This window comes from Sturnus vulgaris, unplaced genomic scaffold (genome assembly GCF_052056855.1).
Source record: "Sturnus vulgaris isolate bStuVul1 unplaced genomic scaffold, bStuVul1.hap1 Scaffold_180, whole genome shotgun sequence".
NCBI classification, from domain to species: domain Eukaryota; kingdom Metazoa; phylum Chordata; class Aves; order Passeriformes; family Sturnidae; genus Sturnus; species Sturnus vulgaris.
The window spans coordinates 5274089-5291136 of record NW_028276110.1 but is presented as its reverse complement, the minus strand read 5'-3'; the positions used below and the strand labels follow the sequence as shown (position 1 = coordinate 5291136).

General features: G+C 62.2%; 1 protein-coding gene and 3 long non-coding RNA genes across 4 annotated transcripts; 2 read left to right on the top strand and 2 right to left on the bottom strand.

Annotated features, from left to right (window-relative positions):
• Positions 1-2665: 2665 nt before the first annotated feature.
• On the top strand, positions 2666-3639 carry LOC148218582 (uncharacterized). Its single transcript, XR_015800322.1, has 3 exons — positions 2666-2763; positions 3388-3408; positions 3497-3639. It is a non-coding gene; the product is annotated as an uncharacterized LOC148218582 (long non-coding RNA).
• Positions 3640-4167: 528 nt separating this feature from the next.
• LOC148218581 (advanced glycation end product-specific receptor-like) lies at positions 4168-6590 on the top strand. The gene is made up of 6 exons (XM_088157830.1): positions 4168-4222; positions 5339-5641; positions 5720-5806; positions 6211-6232; positions 6321-6400; positions 6481-6590. The coding sequence occupies exons 1-6, from the start codon at positions 4168-4170 to the stop codon at positions 6588-6590; spliced, it is 657 nt and encodes a 218-aa protein (XP_088013956.1).
• Positions 6591-9691: 3101 nt separating this feature from the next.
• On the bottom strand, positions 9692-10832 carry LOC148218580 (uncharacterized). The gene is made up of 4 exons (XR_015800329.1): positions 10538-10832; positions 10371-10454; positions 10057-10078; positions 9692-9839 (listed from the first exon to the last, which is right to left on the bottom strand). It is a non-coding gene; the product is annotated as an uncharacterized LOC148218580 (long non-coding RNA).
• Positions 10833-12045: 1213 nt separating this feature from the next.
• LOC148218579 (uncharacterized) lies at positions 12046-13043 on the bottom strand. The gene is made up of 3 exons (XR_015800321.1): positions 12936-13043; positions 12277-12297; positions 12046-12188 (listed from the first exon to the last, which is right to left on the bottom strand). It is a non-coding gene; the product is annotated as an uncharacterized LOC148218579 (long non-coding RNA).
• Positions 13044-17048: the final 4005 nt, after the last annotated feature.

Genomic DNA, 17048 nt, shown 5'->3' with positions numbered 1-17048 from the left:
GGGATGGGGGTGTCCGGCTGAGCCCCCCCAACGCTTTCCCTTTCTCTCTCCTGCAGCAGAAGGAAGAGGCCGTTTGTGCTGAGAGTCACACGGGGGCGGGTTCTGTCCTGGGGGGCACATCCAGGGGGTCCTGCCTGAGGGGATCCTGTTCTGGGGGTGACACGTTCTGGGTGGATTTTGTCCCAGTGGTGACACATCCCAGCAGGGGAGATCCTGTCCTGGGGGATGGGGGTGCTGGGCAGGGTCCCTGGGCACATTCCCTGAGAAAGTCCCTGTCCAGGGTAGGGCACATCCTGCAGACCCGTGTCCCGGGTGGGTGGGGGGCCCTGGCGACCCCCTCTGTCCTCAGTGGGGCACTGTGACCTCTGTGACCTCTGGGGTGCCCCAATTGGGGGTGTGACCCGCCCACTCTACATCCCCTCATTGGCTGCCCCCGCCCATCTGGGAGCCCTCCATCCCCATTTGGGACCCCTCACAGGTGCAGCACCTCGGCCCCATTGCACAGCCCACCAGGATCATTCTGTGGGGGAAAAACCCCAGCGGGGCTGACTGGGGAGGGGGATGGACATGGGCTGGTGTCAGTCAGGGGGGGCACAGACACCCCAAAAACACCCAAAGCCACCCCCACACCCAAAAGCCCTGCAGGGCCTCAGTGCTGGCAACCAGGAGAAGGATGAGACCCTGCACATGAAACACTTGAGAAGCTCTTGGGGGGCTTCCCCCTCCCTCTCATGCTCCCCATAATCCCCCCACGGGGTTTCTGTCCTGAGGGGTTGGGACACTTTGGGATTAATGGGATTTGGGAGAAATCCTGTTCCACACTTCTCCATTTTCCCTCATCCCCTGCAGGATCTGAGCTGGCAAGAGCAGCTCGGGAATGGAGCCCCAGGCAGGAAGAAGCTCCCAAACTGCTCCTCCTTGAAGCCAGTGGCCATCCAAGTGTGGGGCCCAGCCATGGCCCAGCCCCACTGCACAGGGATGGGCATTGGCCAGCCCTGCTCTGGCCAGCCCCAGCTGGCAGCCAGGACCTGAGGCTCCCCCCGCCCCCTTGGCTTTGATTCTCGCAGCTCTCGAGCTGCTGCAAAGGTGACAATTCTGGGGGGGAAAAAGGCGTGGCTGTGGTTTGCTCAGCTCTGCAAGAAGCACAAAACCCAGGGTGAGCCCAAGCAGTGGCTCTGCGAGGGCCTTTGATGGTTTTCAGAGCAGGGCTGGCTGGAAACCCTCCCTGCAGGGGCAGCTGCAAGGGAACCAGTGCGGAAATGCAGCAATTGATCATTTGGTCCCTGTGCCCAAGGCACTGAGAGAGCCCCAGAACTGCTGCAAATCCCACAAGGATCTGCTCAACGACCTGACCGGGACCCTCCTCCTTGAACAAAACCTGAAGCCCTCTGGAACCTGCCAGAAAGAATGTTTGTGTTCTGGATGTGGACAGCAGAAGAGAGGGAAAAGTGTGGAAATATCGAGCAGGGGCTCCACCCGTGGCTCTGGGGCACAGGGGTGTCACAGCAGGAGCAGGGAGTGCCCAGGCAGGGGAATTGAGGGCAGGCTGCAGTGGATTTACCAGGGAATCAGACCCTGAGGGACACACGGGCATTGCCACAGATTGCTGTGCCCTGCTCAAAGGATGGACAGAGTTCCTCCCTGCTTGGGAGCAGAATCCATGGGAAGTAAATCAAGTTTGAGAGTGGGAATGAGAAAAATGGGAAGAGTTCCTGACTATGGCCCAAGGAAAGCCTTCCTTAGGGCTGGGTTGGTGCCCAGCAGGCAGGGAACAATCCCATGGAGCTGTTGGACACTCAGGGACATTCCACCCTCTGTGTTATCCACAAGGAAATGCTGCTGTGGGATGGCACCAATGGGCTCCTAAAGGGAACCAACAAATCTCATTGCTTTGTGATTTGTTTGTGTTTGTATTGTGAGCGACTTCTGGGGAGATCAATGATTCAAAGGTTTCTATAAACCAGATCATTTTATAGCTTGTCCAATTCATTTTTGCTGAGTTCATTTTTGATTGGGGAAAAAATGGTGAGGGAAAAGATTTTTGCCTTTATTCGATGGATTTATAATTTTGTCTCCAAGAACTGGGCATCCGGGAATTCAAGCAAATGTATCCTGGGATTTCCCATCATCAAGGCAAGGTTGTATCCCGTGTCCCTTTAAGTTTGGGTGCCCCAGAGGTTCCGGGGCCCCACGGGGGACAGCAGGAATGCTCAGGTCCCCCAGGACAGAGGCGCCCAGGATGTGCCACCTCTGGGACAGGAATCCCTAAGGACAGGGCACCCCAATTCCCCTGGGAACCCAAACATGGGAATCCCCATCCGTCATGTCTTCCCTTCCTTGGCACCCCCATCCCTGGGATCCATCCCATGATCACAAATCCCAGGAGGCCACGTTGTTCTGGGACCCTCATCCCTGAGTCTGAACCCACCCAACCCTTAGGACCCCCATTCCCATGGAACACCATCCCTGGCACCCCAATCCCCTGGACACCCAATCCTTGTTCCCCTGCACCACCTCAGCCTCCAAATTCTGGAAACATCCTGTCCCCACCATCACCCTCATGTGTCACTAGGTCCCCATCCTCTGCACACCCTGCCCCCACCAGAGGCCACCAACACGTGAGGACGAGACGTGACCTCGCTTCCTGTCCCTTCATGGGAAGAGCCACCAGCCAGGGGACAGGTGGCCACAGCAGCGAGTGACAGCCAGTGCCCATGGCCGGGGACAGCGGGATGGCCGGGAAGGTGGCGCTGCTCCTGTGGGGTGAGTGCCCCGGGCACGGGCCTGACGCCCCGGGGATGGGCCCCGGTGAGGCAGAGAGCGGTGGGGAGGGGGCACAGGGGGGCTGCGGGGTCCCCTGAGGTCCCCAAGGCCAGCAGAGCCAGGGCATGGGCATGGACCCCAGTGTGACCAGAGTCGTGGGGTGGCCCTGGGGACAGGAACAGGGGAACTGGGATGTGGGGATGGGAACAGGGGGATCGAGATGGGGGGACAAGGATGTGGCAACAGGAACCTTGGGGCTGGGGCAGCTGTAGGGACAGGGAGACAGGGATGCAGGGACAGGGACAAGGGCCACGTCCCATGCACATGGGCCATGGGCACAGGGGCCATGGGAATGGGATCACGGGCACAGGGCCATGGGGATGTGGCCGTGGGGACAGGTGTTCTAGGGCTGGGGGAGGTGACCTGTGCACATATGGGGTGTCCACAGTGTCCCCATGTCCTGCCTCAGGCCAGGGTGACCGAGGTGTCCCTGTGCTCAAACCCTCCGTGCTAGACCAGTGTTCCCGTGGGGACAGTTTGGGGACAGACACCACACCAGGTGCCCCAGGTGCTGCTGTCCCTGCAGGGCCACCCCCAGCCATCCCTGTCCCTTCTCCCTTCCAGCCCAGACCCTCGGCCTCGCTGGTGAGTCCTCGGGGGATGCCATGTCCCTGCCCCGCTGTCCCCAGCCCCGTGGTGGCCCTGCCAGGCTGGTGTCCCCTGTCACCCGCAGGTGCCCAGAGCCCCCAGCTCCTGGTGGAGCCCCCCTGGACGTCGGCGGTGCTGTGGGACCGGGTGACACTGACCTGCCAGGGCTCGGGGACCGCCGGAGACACCACCTGGTACAAGGACGGGCAGAGATGGGGACAGGAGAGACGCGACAGCTTCCGTGTGACCGTGAGCGGCACCTACCAGTGTGAGAGACCCGGGACCAGGTTCAGCCCCCGAGTGACAGTCTCAGATGGTGAGGGGGGTTTGGGTGTCCCCAGCCTGGAACCCGCGGGGACCCCGAGGGCTCAGGGTGGGCTCAGCTCCATGGGTCACCCCTGGTGTGACCAGAGTCTGTCCCCTGCTCTGGGGACATCCCAGAGCATCCCAGTGCAGGGGGATCCCCGTGCTGGAATTGGGGACCCCTGCTGTGACCCAATGGGAGGGTCCGGGTGACACCGGGTGTGACAGGTCCCCCCCTGTCCCACAGACTGGCTGGTGCTGCAGGTGCCGGCGCGGGTGCTGCTGGAGGGGGACAAGGTGACACTGCGCTGCCGGGGCTGGCAGGACAATTCGGTCACCTCGGTGTCCTTCTACCGCAACGGGAACAAACTGGGGACGCTCCGCGATGGCACCGAGCTGTCCCTGTCCCCTCTGCAGCTGAACCACAGCGGCCGCTACCACTGCAGGGGCTGGATGGGGAGCTGGGGTAGGTGGAAGAATTCGGCGCAGGTGACAGTGACAGTGCAGGGTGAGCACCCCACAGCCCCACCCCGACACCCCCACAGCCCCTCCCCACAGACTCGGGCTCATAAATGCCCCTCCGATCTCCACAGAGTTCAAGCCTGTCTTGGTGCTGGAGGGTCCCCCGGAGCTCCCCGAGGGGTCCCCCCTCAGTCTCAGCTGCCTCAGCACCCCCAGCCACCTGCGGCCTCCAGCCCCTCTCCTGTACCGCTTCTACCGGCACGGGCAGTTGGTGGGGGGCCCGCAGGGGTCACCGCAGCTCCTGGTGCCCGCCGTGGGGGTCTCCCACTCGGGGAATTACAGCTGCGAGGTGCGCTCCGAGGCGGGGGCCGTGTGGAAGAGCAGCGCCCGGCTCGGCGTCACGGTGCGCAGTGAGTGCGGGGATGGGCACGGGGAGCCCCCACAGCCCCCACGGGACCCCTCAGCCCTCCCTGGGAAACCCCCTGCCAGTGCCCGGTCAGCGATGGTGACAGCGTGGCCGAGAGCCCCGCATTGAACTGTCCTGGGTGAGCGGGACCTTCGGGCTGAGGGTGACCCCACCCACGGCATCCCCTATTCCACACATTCCCATTCCACCTCATCACCCCACACCAGCCCCAGCCCAGCCCAGCTCACAGCCCCCACCACTGGGTGTCACAGACCAGGGCAACTGGGACCGTCTGGCTCCAGGAATCCCCACCCAGCACATCCAAGCCCTGCATCCCTAAGCCCAGCTGTCACATCCCCCACTGCACACCAGGTCACATTCACCCTGCTGAGCGTGACCCTCCCAGGGCACTGGGACCCTTGGCATTGGGGTGATGTCCCCGTTGATGGGCTCATGGCACCCATCACATCCCACCCATGCCATTCCGTGCCCCCCACCAGGTGACGGCCATCCCTGCCCTTGGACACAGCATCCCTCATCCCACCCTCACCTCACCCTCATCCCATCCGCATCCCCCACCCCTCACCCATCACATGCCCTCATCCCACACCACATGATGACCCCCAGCACCACGGGGTCACTGTCCTGGGAGAAGGAGACCCTCTGTCCCCAGGTGCCACCATGCAGACTCCCTCATCCCCCCACACCGGGTGCCAGCCCCTCCCCCCGGCCTCAGCCCTGTCTGTGTCCCTGCAGTGCCCGTGGCCAATGCCACCATCACCCCCGGACCCCCGGCACTCCAGGTGCGCCCAGGTGACCCCGTGACCCTGCGCTGCTCGGTGCAGGTGGGCTCAGCCCCTGTCACCTTCACCTGGCTGCATCACGGGCACGAGGTGGCCCGGGGTCCCCTCCTGGAGCTTGGGGCTGTCGATGTGGGACATTCGGGCACCTACCAGTGCGTGGCCACCAACCAGCTGGGACAGGACGGGCACCGCGTGTTCCGGGCACTCAGCCCAGAGCTGGCCCTGGAGGTGACACCACAGGGACACTGGATCACAGGTGGGGTCACACGGGGTCACTGGGATTGCAGGAGCCCCGCAGTGACAGGTGACCCTGATGTGTCCCTTCTGTCCCCAGCAGTGGCCGCTGGCCTTGGCGGGTCCCTCCTCTTCCTGATCCTGCTCCTGGCTGGAGCTGTGGGCTGGCACCGGTGCCACAACAGGGGTGGGTGACAATGGGGACAATGGGGACCCTGGGGAGCTGGGGGAACACGTAAATGTGGGGGTGATGGGGCGGCACACAGAGCTCCTGACTTGGGCAGTGCTGAGAGCTCAGGACCTTTGCTCAGGGTCCTGAAGAATTTGGGGTGGTGTTGAAGGGACTTGCAGGGATTTTGGGGGGTCTTTCAGTGATCCCAGGGGAATTTGGAGGGTCCCCCTCCCTGTCAGGTTTCAGCTTCTGAGTGCTCAGGGGGTTGAGAGCACTGGGGTGGTTCAGGGTTTCTGGGGGGCACCAGAAATGCTCAGAGGTCCTGGGGGAAATTGAGGGTGCAGTGGGGTTTGAGGATTCCTGAGAGGGGTCGGGGCCATGGGGACCCCACAGTTACCCCTCCCCTCTTTCCTTTGCAGCTGCCAGGAAGCAGCAGGAAAGGTGAGTGGGGGGCTCAAACCACACTCTCCCCTTTCACCCCAACCCCCAAGACCTCCCATCCACCCACACATCCCCATGATTCCCTCAGGGCCCCCCCGGAGCCCCCGGCCCCCCCAGAGGAGGGGGAGGTGCTGTACACCCACGTCGTGATCACCAAGCAGACGGGGGGTGAGTCCGGGCTGGGACACAGGGACACGTCACCCATGGGTGTCCCCGTGCCCAGATGCCACAGCCAGTGTCTCTCGCAGTGTCCCCCTGTGCCACCACACTCCAGGATCCCAAGGTGACCTACACAGAGCTGGCAGCAACCCATGGGCGACCACGGGAATGCGGGGACATCTACGGGAATGTGCTGTGACACTCGGGGCACGGCTAGGAAGTGGGGGAACTGGTGGGAATGGGGATACTGGGTGAACTGCGGGCACTGGGGGACCCCACCCATGGGCAACCACCTGTGTGTGTCCCCCCCCCACTGCTCCCATGGGTTCCCCACATTCACGGGTCGGTCGGCACAAGTGAGGGGTCACCAGGGCACCCAAAGCTCCCCATGGCTCCTGAACCCCCAAGGGCCTCCCCACCCCCCTTCCACTGCCCCCAGTGCCTCCCCATTCCACATCCAAGTGCTCCCAGTACCCTCAGAGATTTCCCCATTCCCTCCCCACAGTGCTCCCAGTACCCCCAAGCGCTCCCTGTTTCCCCTCCCAGTGCCTCTTCATTGCTCCCAGTCGATGCACGTGGTTCCCATTCTCTCTCCCAGTACCCCTGTACTCCCAGTGCCTCTGCAATGCCCCTCTCGCACTCCCAGTACACCCACGGCTCCTCATCCCTCCTCCCAGTGCCCGGGGAACACAGGACTCGTTTCCCTCTTTTTGGCATCAAAATGCAGCTTTTTGGTTCAACTGGCAGAGATGGTGTTTCTTTGTTCAGCTCTGTGGCGCTTTAGGAATGGGATTCTCCAATTTTGGGCTGCCACTCTAAACCAGTGCTCTGGATTCTCTTCTGCCCTGTCTCAATCCCCTCCTGTGCCCTGTTCCCCACACCATGAGGTCACAAAGGCCCTGGGGGGGTTCCGCAGCCTCCCCCTTTCCCAGGGCAATGGGGAGCAGGCCATGGCACAGGGTGGGGTGTCAGGGGCAGGAAACGTTGGATGTCTCGAGACATTTTGGGACACCTGTGTGTGACAGGGCTGGGTCAGGCCTTGCTGTTGGTGACACAGGGCCCCGTGTGTCAGTCAGTCTGTCAGCCATGGCACTCTGGGGACAGAGTGACGCTCTGCCAAACCCAGCTACTGAGTGACCGAGGGACCAGGAGTCCCCCCTTGGCAGAGGGACCTTGGTGGCCCAAGGGCTTCAAAGGCAGAGCATGAGGTGGCCAAGTGTCTGAGCCGGTCTGCTCTTGGAGTGTCTGCCCCATTCATACTGGATCCCAGGAGCTGGAAACTGTCTTGGTTTAAAAGAGAAACGTCTGCCAAGGAAAGCAGGAACCTTCCTGGAATGGAAGGAGGAGCCGTCCCTCCAAATTGTTATAACTGTGAAAATTATGGGGCTTGCAGGCAAAAATGTAAGAAAAGGAATAACAGCTCATTGCTGGGAAATTTATAGAACAGAACAGAACAAACAACAACACGAGAACAGAAATTTCCAACCCGCTCAGTGCTGTTTGTTCATCTTTGGTGCAGTTCTGGCCACGGCCAGCAGGGGGCGGTGCAGGGAGCACTCCCGGCCAGCAGGGGGCGGTGCAGGAAGCAATCCCGGCCAGCAGGGGGCGGTGCAGGGAGCACTCCCGGCCAGCAGGGGGCGGTGCAGGAAGCACTCCCGGCCAGCAGGGGGCGGTGCAGGAAGCACTCCCGGCCAGCAGGGGGCGCTGCACGGAACAATCCCGGCCAGCAGGGGGCGCCCCGGTGCCGCTCGAACCCCTCAGGGGCCATGGCGGCCTCGGGCGGGAGGGACCAGGGGAAATCGCTCCTTTTGCAAACTCACGCTTTGCACCAATCGCTCCCGGCACCAGCACCGGCAGCGCCCGGGCAGAAGAGACCAAGGCAGCAGCTTGGATCCCAGTGCCCAGGGGCAGCGCAGCAGTGTCCCGGGGCCAGGCACACACCCTGCGCAACACCCGCCACCGCTCACCCTGATCCCCAACGCAAGGAAGGCACCACCCAACCCCAGGCAGCTCTCAGCTCCACAACAGCACCTCTCGGGCCTTTCCAGCACAACTCCTGAAAACCCTCAGCCTTTCACTGCCTTTTCCTCCTTCAGCCCTGGCACAGCAGCTTTGGGAATGCTGAATTCCCCTGGGATGTTGAGGAAAGCAGGTGTTCCTTGCTGACACTGCCAGGGCTCCTCAGGGGCTCCACAGCTCGTTTGGAGCTGCTGCTCTTCCTGGGCCACTGCTGGTCCCAACACAGCAGCCACAGTGGGAGGAGGAGGAGAAGGAGGTGGAGCAGACTCTTAACGAGCTGTTGGAATTTGGGCAGGGGGTCCTGAAGTTCAGCTGTGCTGCTAAAACATCCCTGTGCACAAACACTCGGCTCTGCTGCCTCTCCCAGGGATTTTGGACTACTGTGGCAGCATTGGACACATTTAGGGGATCACAGGGTCCCAGCTCTGCCAACAAGAATTTTTTTGGCTCCCGGGAAGGTTTTGTGGAGCTCCTCACCTTGGCCACTGCACAGGGATGGGCATTGGCCAGCCCTGCTCTGGCCAGCCCCAGCTGGCAGCCAGGACCTGAGGCTCCCCCCGCCCCCTTGGCTTTGATTCTCGCAGCTCTCGAGCTGCTGCAAAGGTGACAATTCTGGGGGGAAAAGGCGTGGCTGTGGTTTGCTCAGCTCTGCAAGAAGCACAAAACCCAGGGTGAGCCCAAGCAGTGGCTCTGCGAGGGCCTTTGATGGTTTTCAGAGCAGGGCTGGCTGGAAACCCCCCCTGCAGGGGCAGCTGCAAGGGAACCAGTGCGGAAATGCAGCAATTGATCATTTGGTCCCTGTGCCCAAGGCACTGAGAGTGCCCCAGAACTGCTGCAAATCCCACAAGGATCTGCTCAATGACCTGACCGGGACCCTCCTCCTTCATGAGCTGAGCAGGCACAGCTGAACAAACCAAAACCATTTCTGCTGCTTTAATCCAAAAGCTGCGTTTGTGTCCAATAAGAGGGACAAGGGTCCTGTGCCCCCTGGCACTGGGGGAGGGAATGGGGAGCCCTGGGGGTACTGGGAGCACTGGGAGCATTGGAACGGGGAGCTCTGGGCAGCCCCACATGGGACCCCCCAGTCGTGGCTACCTCCTGGGCACGGTGGGCAACCACAGGAGCCGAGGGGGTGTGGGACACAAGAGGTGTGCCCTCGGTTAGGGAACTCCAGTGTCCCCATTGTCCCCAGTGCTCCCAGTGCTCCCAGTGTCCCCAGTGTCCCCAGTGTCCCCAGTGCCCCCATTGTCCCCATTGTCCCCAGTGCCCCCAGTCTCCCCAGTGTCCCCAGTGTCCCCAGTGTCCTCAGTGTCACTGCTCGTTCTCGTAGCTGTCCCTGCGGTGCCGCTGTCGCCCGTGGGGTCCCGGCAGCTCCTCGTGGTCCCCTGGGGCTGTGGAGTGTCCTGAGTGAGGCTCCGGGATTGGGGACCTGGGTGGGGGTGACACCCGTGGGTGACGTGTCCCTGTGCCCCCATGTACTCACCCCCTGCCCTCTCGGTGCCCACGATGTGCGGGTCCAGCGCCCTCCTCCGTTGGGGCCGAGGGCTCCTGGGGAGGCCTGCGGGGATAAGGGGGGGTCTGTGGGGGTGCGGGGCTTCCTGAGCTGAGGGTAAAATGGGGGGTCAGACCTGGAGCCCCCCACTCACCTTTCCTGCTCCTTCCTGAGGGCTGCAAAGGAAAGGGGGGAGGGGTGACTGTGTGGGCCTCAGGGCCCTTGAACACCCAGGAGACCCCTGACTGCCCGGTGAGCCCCCAGACTCCCCCAAAACCCCTGACAGAACCCCCAATATCCCTGCACGACCCTCCAGGACCTCCCCAAATCCCCCAGGAGCCCCAGCTGAGGTCTCTGGGGGCTCAGCTTCACCCAAGTCAGGAGCTGTTGGTGACACCCTATGGCCCCCACACGCTGGGGGCTTCACCCCAATCCCTGGGACCCCCATGTCCCCCCATTGTCACCCACCCCGGCGGTGCCACCAGCGACAGCCCCCGATGACAGCCAGGAGCAGGAGCAGGTACAGGAGGGTCCTGCCGACATTCACAGCCACTGCCGGGGACAGAGGGGGACACAGCGGGGTCACCCTGAGCCCCGGGGGTCCTGAACAGCCCAGTGAGCCCGTGTGACCCCACCTGTGATCCAGTGTCCCTGTGGTGTCACCTCCAGGGCCAGCTCTGGGCTGAGTGCCCGGAACACGCGGTGCCCGTCCTGTCCCAGCTGGTTGGTGGCCACGCACTGGTAGGTGCCCGAATGTCCCACATCGACGGCCCCAAGCTCCAGGAGGGGACCCCGGGCCACCTCGTGCCCATCGTGCAGCCAGGTGAAGGTGACAGGGGCTGAGCCCACCTGCACCGAGCAGCGCAGGGTCACGGGGTCACCTGGGCGCACCTGGAGTGCCGGGGGTCCGGGGGTGATGGTGGCATTGGCCACGGGCACTGCGGGGACACAGACAGGGCTGAGGCCGGGGGGAGGGGCTGGCACCCGGTGTGGGGGGAGGGGGGGACGGGAGGGATGGGTTTGATGGGGAAATGTGGATGGGGTCACCCCATGGGGGGTGAGGGGACACAGAGAGCGATGAGGGGACACAGGGCAGAGGCGGGGTGCACAGGAGAGATTTCAGGGGGTCAGGGATGTAGCCAGGTGGGGGTCCCGTGGGGGCTGTGGGGGCTCCCCGTGCCCATCCCCGCACTCACTGCGCACCGTGACGCCGAGCCGGGCGCTGCTCTTCCACACTGCCCCCTCTTTGGAGCGCACCTCGCAGCTGTAATTCCCCGAGTGGGAGACCCCCACGGCGGGCACCAGGAGCTGCGGTGACCCCTGCGGGCCCCCCACCAACTGCCCGTGCCGGTAGAAGCGGTACAGGAGGGGGGCTGGAGGCCGCAGGTGGCTGGGGGTGCTGAGGCAGCTGAGATTGAGGGGGGACCCCTCGGGGAGCTCGGGGGGACCCTCCAGCACCAAGACAGGCTTGAGCTCTGTGGAGATGGGAGGGGGATTTGTGAGCCCGAGTCTGTGGGGAGGGGCTGTGGGGGTGTCGGGGTGGGGCTGTGGGGTGCTCACCCTGCACTGTCACTGTCACCTGCGCCGAATTCTTCCACCTACCCCAGCTCTCCATCCAGCCCCTGCAGTGGTAGCGGCCGCTGTGGTTCAGCTGCAGAGGGGACAGGGACAGCTCGGTGCCATCGCGGAGCGTCCCCAGTTTGTTCCCGTTGCGGTAGAAGGACACCGAGGTGACCGAATTGTCCTGCCAACCTCGGCAGCGCAGTGTCACCTTGTCCCCCTCCAGCAGCACCCGCGCCGGCACCTGCAGCACCAGCCAGTCTGTGGGACAGGGGGGGACCTGTCACACCCGGTGTCACCCGGACCCTCCCATTGGGTCACAGCAGGGGTCCCCAATTCCAGCACGGGGATCCCCCTGCACTGGGATGCTCTGGGATGTCCCCAGAGCAGGGGACAGACTCTGGTCACACCAGGGGTGACCCATGGAGCTGAGCCCACCCTGAGCCCTCGGGGTCCCCGCGGGTGCCAGGGTGGGGACACCCAAACCCCCCTCACCATTTGAGACTGTCACTCGGGGGCTGAACCTGGTCCCGGGTCTCTCACACTGGTAGGTGCCGCTCACGGTCACACGGAAGCTGTCGCGTCTCTCCTGTCCCCATCTCTGCCCGTCCTTGTACCAGGTGGTGTCTCCGGCGGTCCCCGAGCCCTGGCAGGTCAGTGTCACCCGGTCCCACAGCACCGCCGACGTCCAGGGGGGCTCCACCAGGAGCTGGGGGCTCTGGGCACCTGCGGGTGACAGGGGACACCAGCCTGGCAGGGCCACCACGGGGCTGGGGACAGCGGGGCAGGGACATGGCATCCCCCGAGGACTCACCAGCGAGGCCGAGGGTCTGGGCTGGAAGGGAGAAGGGACAGGGATGGCTGGGGGTGGCCCTGCAGGGACAGCAGCACCTGGGGCACCTGGTGTGGTGTCTGTCCCCAAACTGTCCCCACGGGAACACTGGTCTAGCACGGAGGGTTTGAGCACAGGGACACCTCGGTCACCCTGGCCTGAGGCAGGACATGGGGACACTGTGGACACCCCATATGTGCACAGGTCACCTCCCCCAGCCCTAGAACACCTGTCCCCACGGCCACATCCCCATGGCCCTGTGCCCGTGATCCCATTCCCATGGCCCCTGTGCCCATGGCCCATGTGCATGGGACGTGGCCCTTGTCCCTGTCCCTGCATCCCTGTCTCCCTGTCCCTACAGCTGCCCCAGCCCCAAGGTTCCTGTTGCCACATCCTTGTCCCCCCATCTCGATCCCCCTGTTCCCATCCCCACATCCCAGTTCCCCTCTTCCTGTCCCCCTGTTCCTGTCCCCAGGGCCACCCCACGACTCTGGTCACACTGGGGTCCATGCCCATGCCCTGGCTCTGCTGGCCTTGGGGACCTCAGGGGACCCCGCAGCCCCCCTGTGCCCCCTCCCCACCGCTCTCTGCCTCACCGGGGCCCATCCCCGGGGCGTCAGGCCCGTGCCCGGGGCACTCACCCCACAGGAGCAGCGCCACCTTCCCGGCCATCCCGCTGTCCCCGGCCATGGGCACTGGCTGTCACTCGCTGCTGTGGCCACCTGTCCCCTGGCTGGCGGCTCTTCCCATGAAGGGACAGGAAGCGAGGTCACGTCTCGTCCTCACGTGTTGGTGGCCTCTGGTGGGGGCAGGGTGTGCAGAGGATGGGGACCTAGTGACACATGAGGGTGATGGTGGGGACAGGATGTTTCCAGAATTTGGAGGCTGAGGTGGTGCAGGGGAACAAGGATTGGGTGTCCAGGGGATTGGGGTGCCAGGGATGGTGTTCCATGGGAATGGGGGTCCTAAGGGTTGGGTGGGTTCAGACTCAGGGATGAGGGTCCCAGAACAACGTGGCCTCCTGGGATTTGTGATCATGGGATGGATCCCAGGGATGGGGGTGCCAAGGAAGGGAAGACATGACGGATGGGGATTCCCATGTTTGGGTTCCCAGGGGAATTGGGGTGCCCTGTCCTTAGGGATTCCTGTCCCAGAGGTGGCACATCCTGGGCGCCTCTGTCCTGGGGGACCTGAGCATTCCTGCTGTCCCCCGTGGGGCCCCGGAACCTCTGGGGCACCCAAACTTAAAGGGACACGGGATACAACCTTGCCTTGATGATGGGAAATCCCAGGATACATTTGCTTGAATTCCCGGATGCCCAGTTCTTGGAGACAAAATTATAAATCCATCGAATAAAGGCAAAAATCTTTTCCCTCACCATTTTTTCCCCAATCAAAAATGAACTCAGCAAAAATGAATTGGACAAGCTATAAAATGATCTGGTTTATAGAAACCTTTGAATCATTGCTCTCCCAACAATTCGCTCACAATACAAACACAAACAAATCACAAAGCAATGAGATTTGTTGGTTCCCTTTAGGAGCCCATTGATGCCATCCCACAGCAGCATTTCCTTGTGGATAACACAGAGAGTGGAATGTCCCTGAGTGTCCAACAGCTCCATGGGATTGTTCCCTGCCTGCTGGGCACCAACCCAGCCCTAAGGAAGGCTTTCCTTGGGCCATAGTCAGGAACTCTTCCCATTTTTCTCATTCCCACTCTCAAACTTGATTTACTTCCCATGGATTCTGCTCCCAAGCAGGGAGGAACTCTGTCCATCCTTGGAGCAGGGCACAGCAATCTGTGGCAATGCCCGTGTGTCCCTCAGGATCTGATTCCCTGGTAAATCCACTGCAGCCTGCCCTCAATTCCCCTGCCTGGGCACTCCCTGCTCCTGCTGTGACACCCCTGTGCCCCAGAGCCACGGGTGGAGCCCCTGCTCGATATTTCCACACTTTTCCCTCTCTTCTGCTGTCCACATCCAGAACACAAACATTCTTTCTGGCAGGTTCCAGAGGGCTTCAGGTTTTGTTCAAGGAGGAGGGTCCCGGTCAGGTCGCTGAGCAGATCCTTGTGGGATTTGCAGCAGTTCTGGGGCACTCTCAGTGCCTTGGGCACAGGGACCAAATGATCAATTGCTGCATTTCCGCACTGGTTCCCTTGCAGCTGCCCCTGCAGGGGGGGTTTCCAGCCAGCCCTGCTCTGAAAACCATCAAAGGCCCTCGCAGAGCCACTGCTTGGGCTCACCCTGGGTTTTGTGCTTCTTGCAGAGCTGAGCAAACCACAGCCACGCCTTTTCCCCCCCAGAATTGTCACCTTTGCAGCAGCTCGAGAGCTGCGAGAATCAAAGCCAAGGGGGCGGGGGGAGCCTCAGGTCCTGGCTGCCAGCTGGGGCTGGCCAGAGCAGGGCTGGCCAATGCCCATCCCTGTGCAGTGGCCAAGGTGAGGAGCTCCACAAAACCTTCCCGGGAGCCAAAAAAATTCTTGTTGGCAGAGCTGGGACCCTGTGATCCCCTAAATGTGTCCAATGCTGCCACAGTAGTCCAAAATCCCTGGGAGAGGCAGCAGAGCCGAGTGTTTGTGCACAGGGATGTTTTAGCAGCACAGCTGAACTTCAGGACCCCCTGCCCAAATTCCAACAGCTCGTTAAGAGTCTGCTCCACCTCCTTCTCCTCCTCCTCCCACTGTGGCTGCTGTGTTGGGACCAGCAGTGGCCCAGGAAGAGCAGCAGCTCCAAACGAGCTGTGGAGCCCCTGAGGAGCCCTGGCAGTGTCAGCAAGGAACACCTGCTTTCCTCAACATCCCAGGGGAATTCAGCATTCCCAAAGCTGCTGTGCCAGGGCTGAAGGAGGAAAAGGCAGTGAAAGGCTGAGGGTTTTCAGGAGTTGTGCTGGAAAGGCCCGAGAGGTGCTGTTGTGGAGCTGAGAGCTGCCTGGGGTTGGGTGGTGCCTTCCTTGCGTTGGGGATCAGGGAGAGCGGTGGCGGGTGTTGCGCAGGGTGTGTGCCTGGCCCCGGGACACTGCTGCGCTGCCCCTGGGCACTGGGATCCAAGCTGCTGCCTTGGTCTCTTCTGCCCGGGCGCTGCCGGTGCTGGTGCCGGGAGCGATTGGTGCAAAGCGTGAGTTTGCAAAAGGAGCGATTTCCCCTGGTCCCTCCCGCCCGAGGCCGCCATGGCCCCTGAGGGGTTCGAGCGGCACCGGGGCGCCCCCTGCTGGCCGGGATTGTTCCGTGCAGCGCCCCCTGCTGGCCGGGATTGTTCCGTGCAGCGCCCCCTGCTGGCCGGGAGTGCTTCCTGCACCGCCCCCTGCTGGCCGGGAGTGCTTCCTGCACCGCCCCCTGCTGGCCGGGAGTGCTCCCTGCACCGCCCCCTGCTGGCCATGGCCAGAACTGCACCAAAGATGAACAAACAGCACTGAGCGGGTTGGAAATTTCTGTTCTCGTGTTGTTGTTTGTTCTGTTCTGTTCTATAAATTTCCCAGCAATGAGCTGTTATTCCTTTTCTTACATTTTTGCCTGCAAGCCCCATAATTTTCACAGTTATAACAATTTGGAGGGACACCTCCTCTTTCCATTCCAGGAAGTTTCCTGCTTTCCTTGGCAGACGTTTCTCTTTTAAACCAAGACAGTTTCCAGCTCCTGGGATCCAGTATGAATGGGGCAGACACTCCAAGAGCAGACCGGCTCAGACACTTGGCCACCTCATGCTCTGCCTTTGAAGCCCTTGGGCCACCAAGGTCCCTCTGCCAAGGGGGGACTCCTGGTCCCTCGGTCACTCAGTAGCTGGGTTTGGCAGAGCGTCACTCTGTCCCCAGAGTGCCATGGCTGACAGACTGACTGACACACGGGGCCCTGTGTCACCAACAGCAAGGCCTGACCCAGCCCTGTCACACACAGGTGTCCCAAAATGTCTCGAGACATCCAACGTTTCCTGCCCCTGACACCCCACCCTGTGCCATGGCCTGCTCCCCATTGCCCTGGGAAAGGGGGAGGCTGCGGAACCCCCCCAGGGCCTTTGTGACCTCATGGTGTGGGGAACACGGCACAGGAGGGGTTTGAGACAGGGCAGAAGGGAATCCAGAGCTCTGGTTTAGAGTGGCAGCCCAAAATTGGAGAATCCCATTCCTAAAGCGCCACAGAGCTGAACAAAGAAACACCATCTCTGCCAGTTGAACCAAAAAGCTGCATTTTGGTGCCAAAAAGAGGGAAACGAGTCCTGTGTTCCCCGGGCACTGGGAGGAGGGATGAGGAGCCGTGGGTGTACTGGGAGTGCGAGAGGGGCATTGCAGAGGCACTGGGAGTACAGGGGTACTGGGAGAGAGAATGGGAACCACCTGGATCGACTGGGAGCAATGGAGAGGCACTGGGAGGGGAAACAGGGAGCCCTTGGGGGTACTGGGAGCACTGTGGGGAGGGAATGGGGAAATCTCTGAGGGTACTGGGAGCACTTGGATGTGGAATGGGGAGGCACTGGGGGCAGTGGAAGGGGGGTGGGGAGGCCCTTGGGGGTTCAGGAGCCATGGGGAGCTCTGGGTGCCCTGGTGACCCCTCACTTGTGCCGACTGACCCGTGAATGTTGGGCACCCATGGGAGCAGTGGGGGGGGGGACACACACGGGTGGTTGCCCATGGGTGGGATCCCCCAGTGTCCCCAGTCTCCGCCAGTTCCCAGTCGTGCCCCGGAGTGTCACAGCACATTCCCGTAGATGTCCCTGCATTCCCGTGGTCGCCCATGGGTTGCTGCCAGCTCTGTGTAG

Bases quoted from the DNA above. Each gene is read 5' to 3' on its own strand.
- LOC148218581 (XM_088157830.1), top strand. From the start codon at position 4,168: ATGGGGAGCTGGGGTAGGTGGAAGAATTCGGCGCAGGTGACAGTGACA. The intron at 5,642-5,719 runs GTGGGGTCACAC...TTCTGTCCCCAG, and splicing joins ACAGGGACACTGGATCACAG to CAGTGGCCGCTGGCCTTGGC. The intron at 6,401-6,480 runs GTGAGTCCGGGC...TGTCTCTCGCAG, and splicing joins GATCACCAAGCAGACGGGGG to TGTCCCCCTGTGCCACCACA.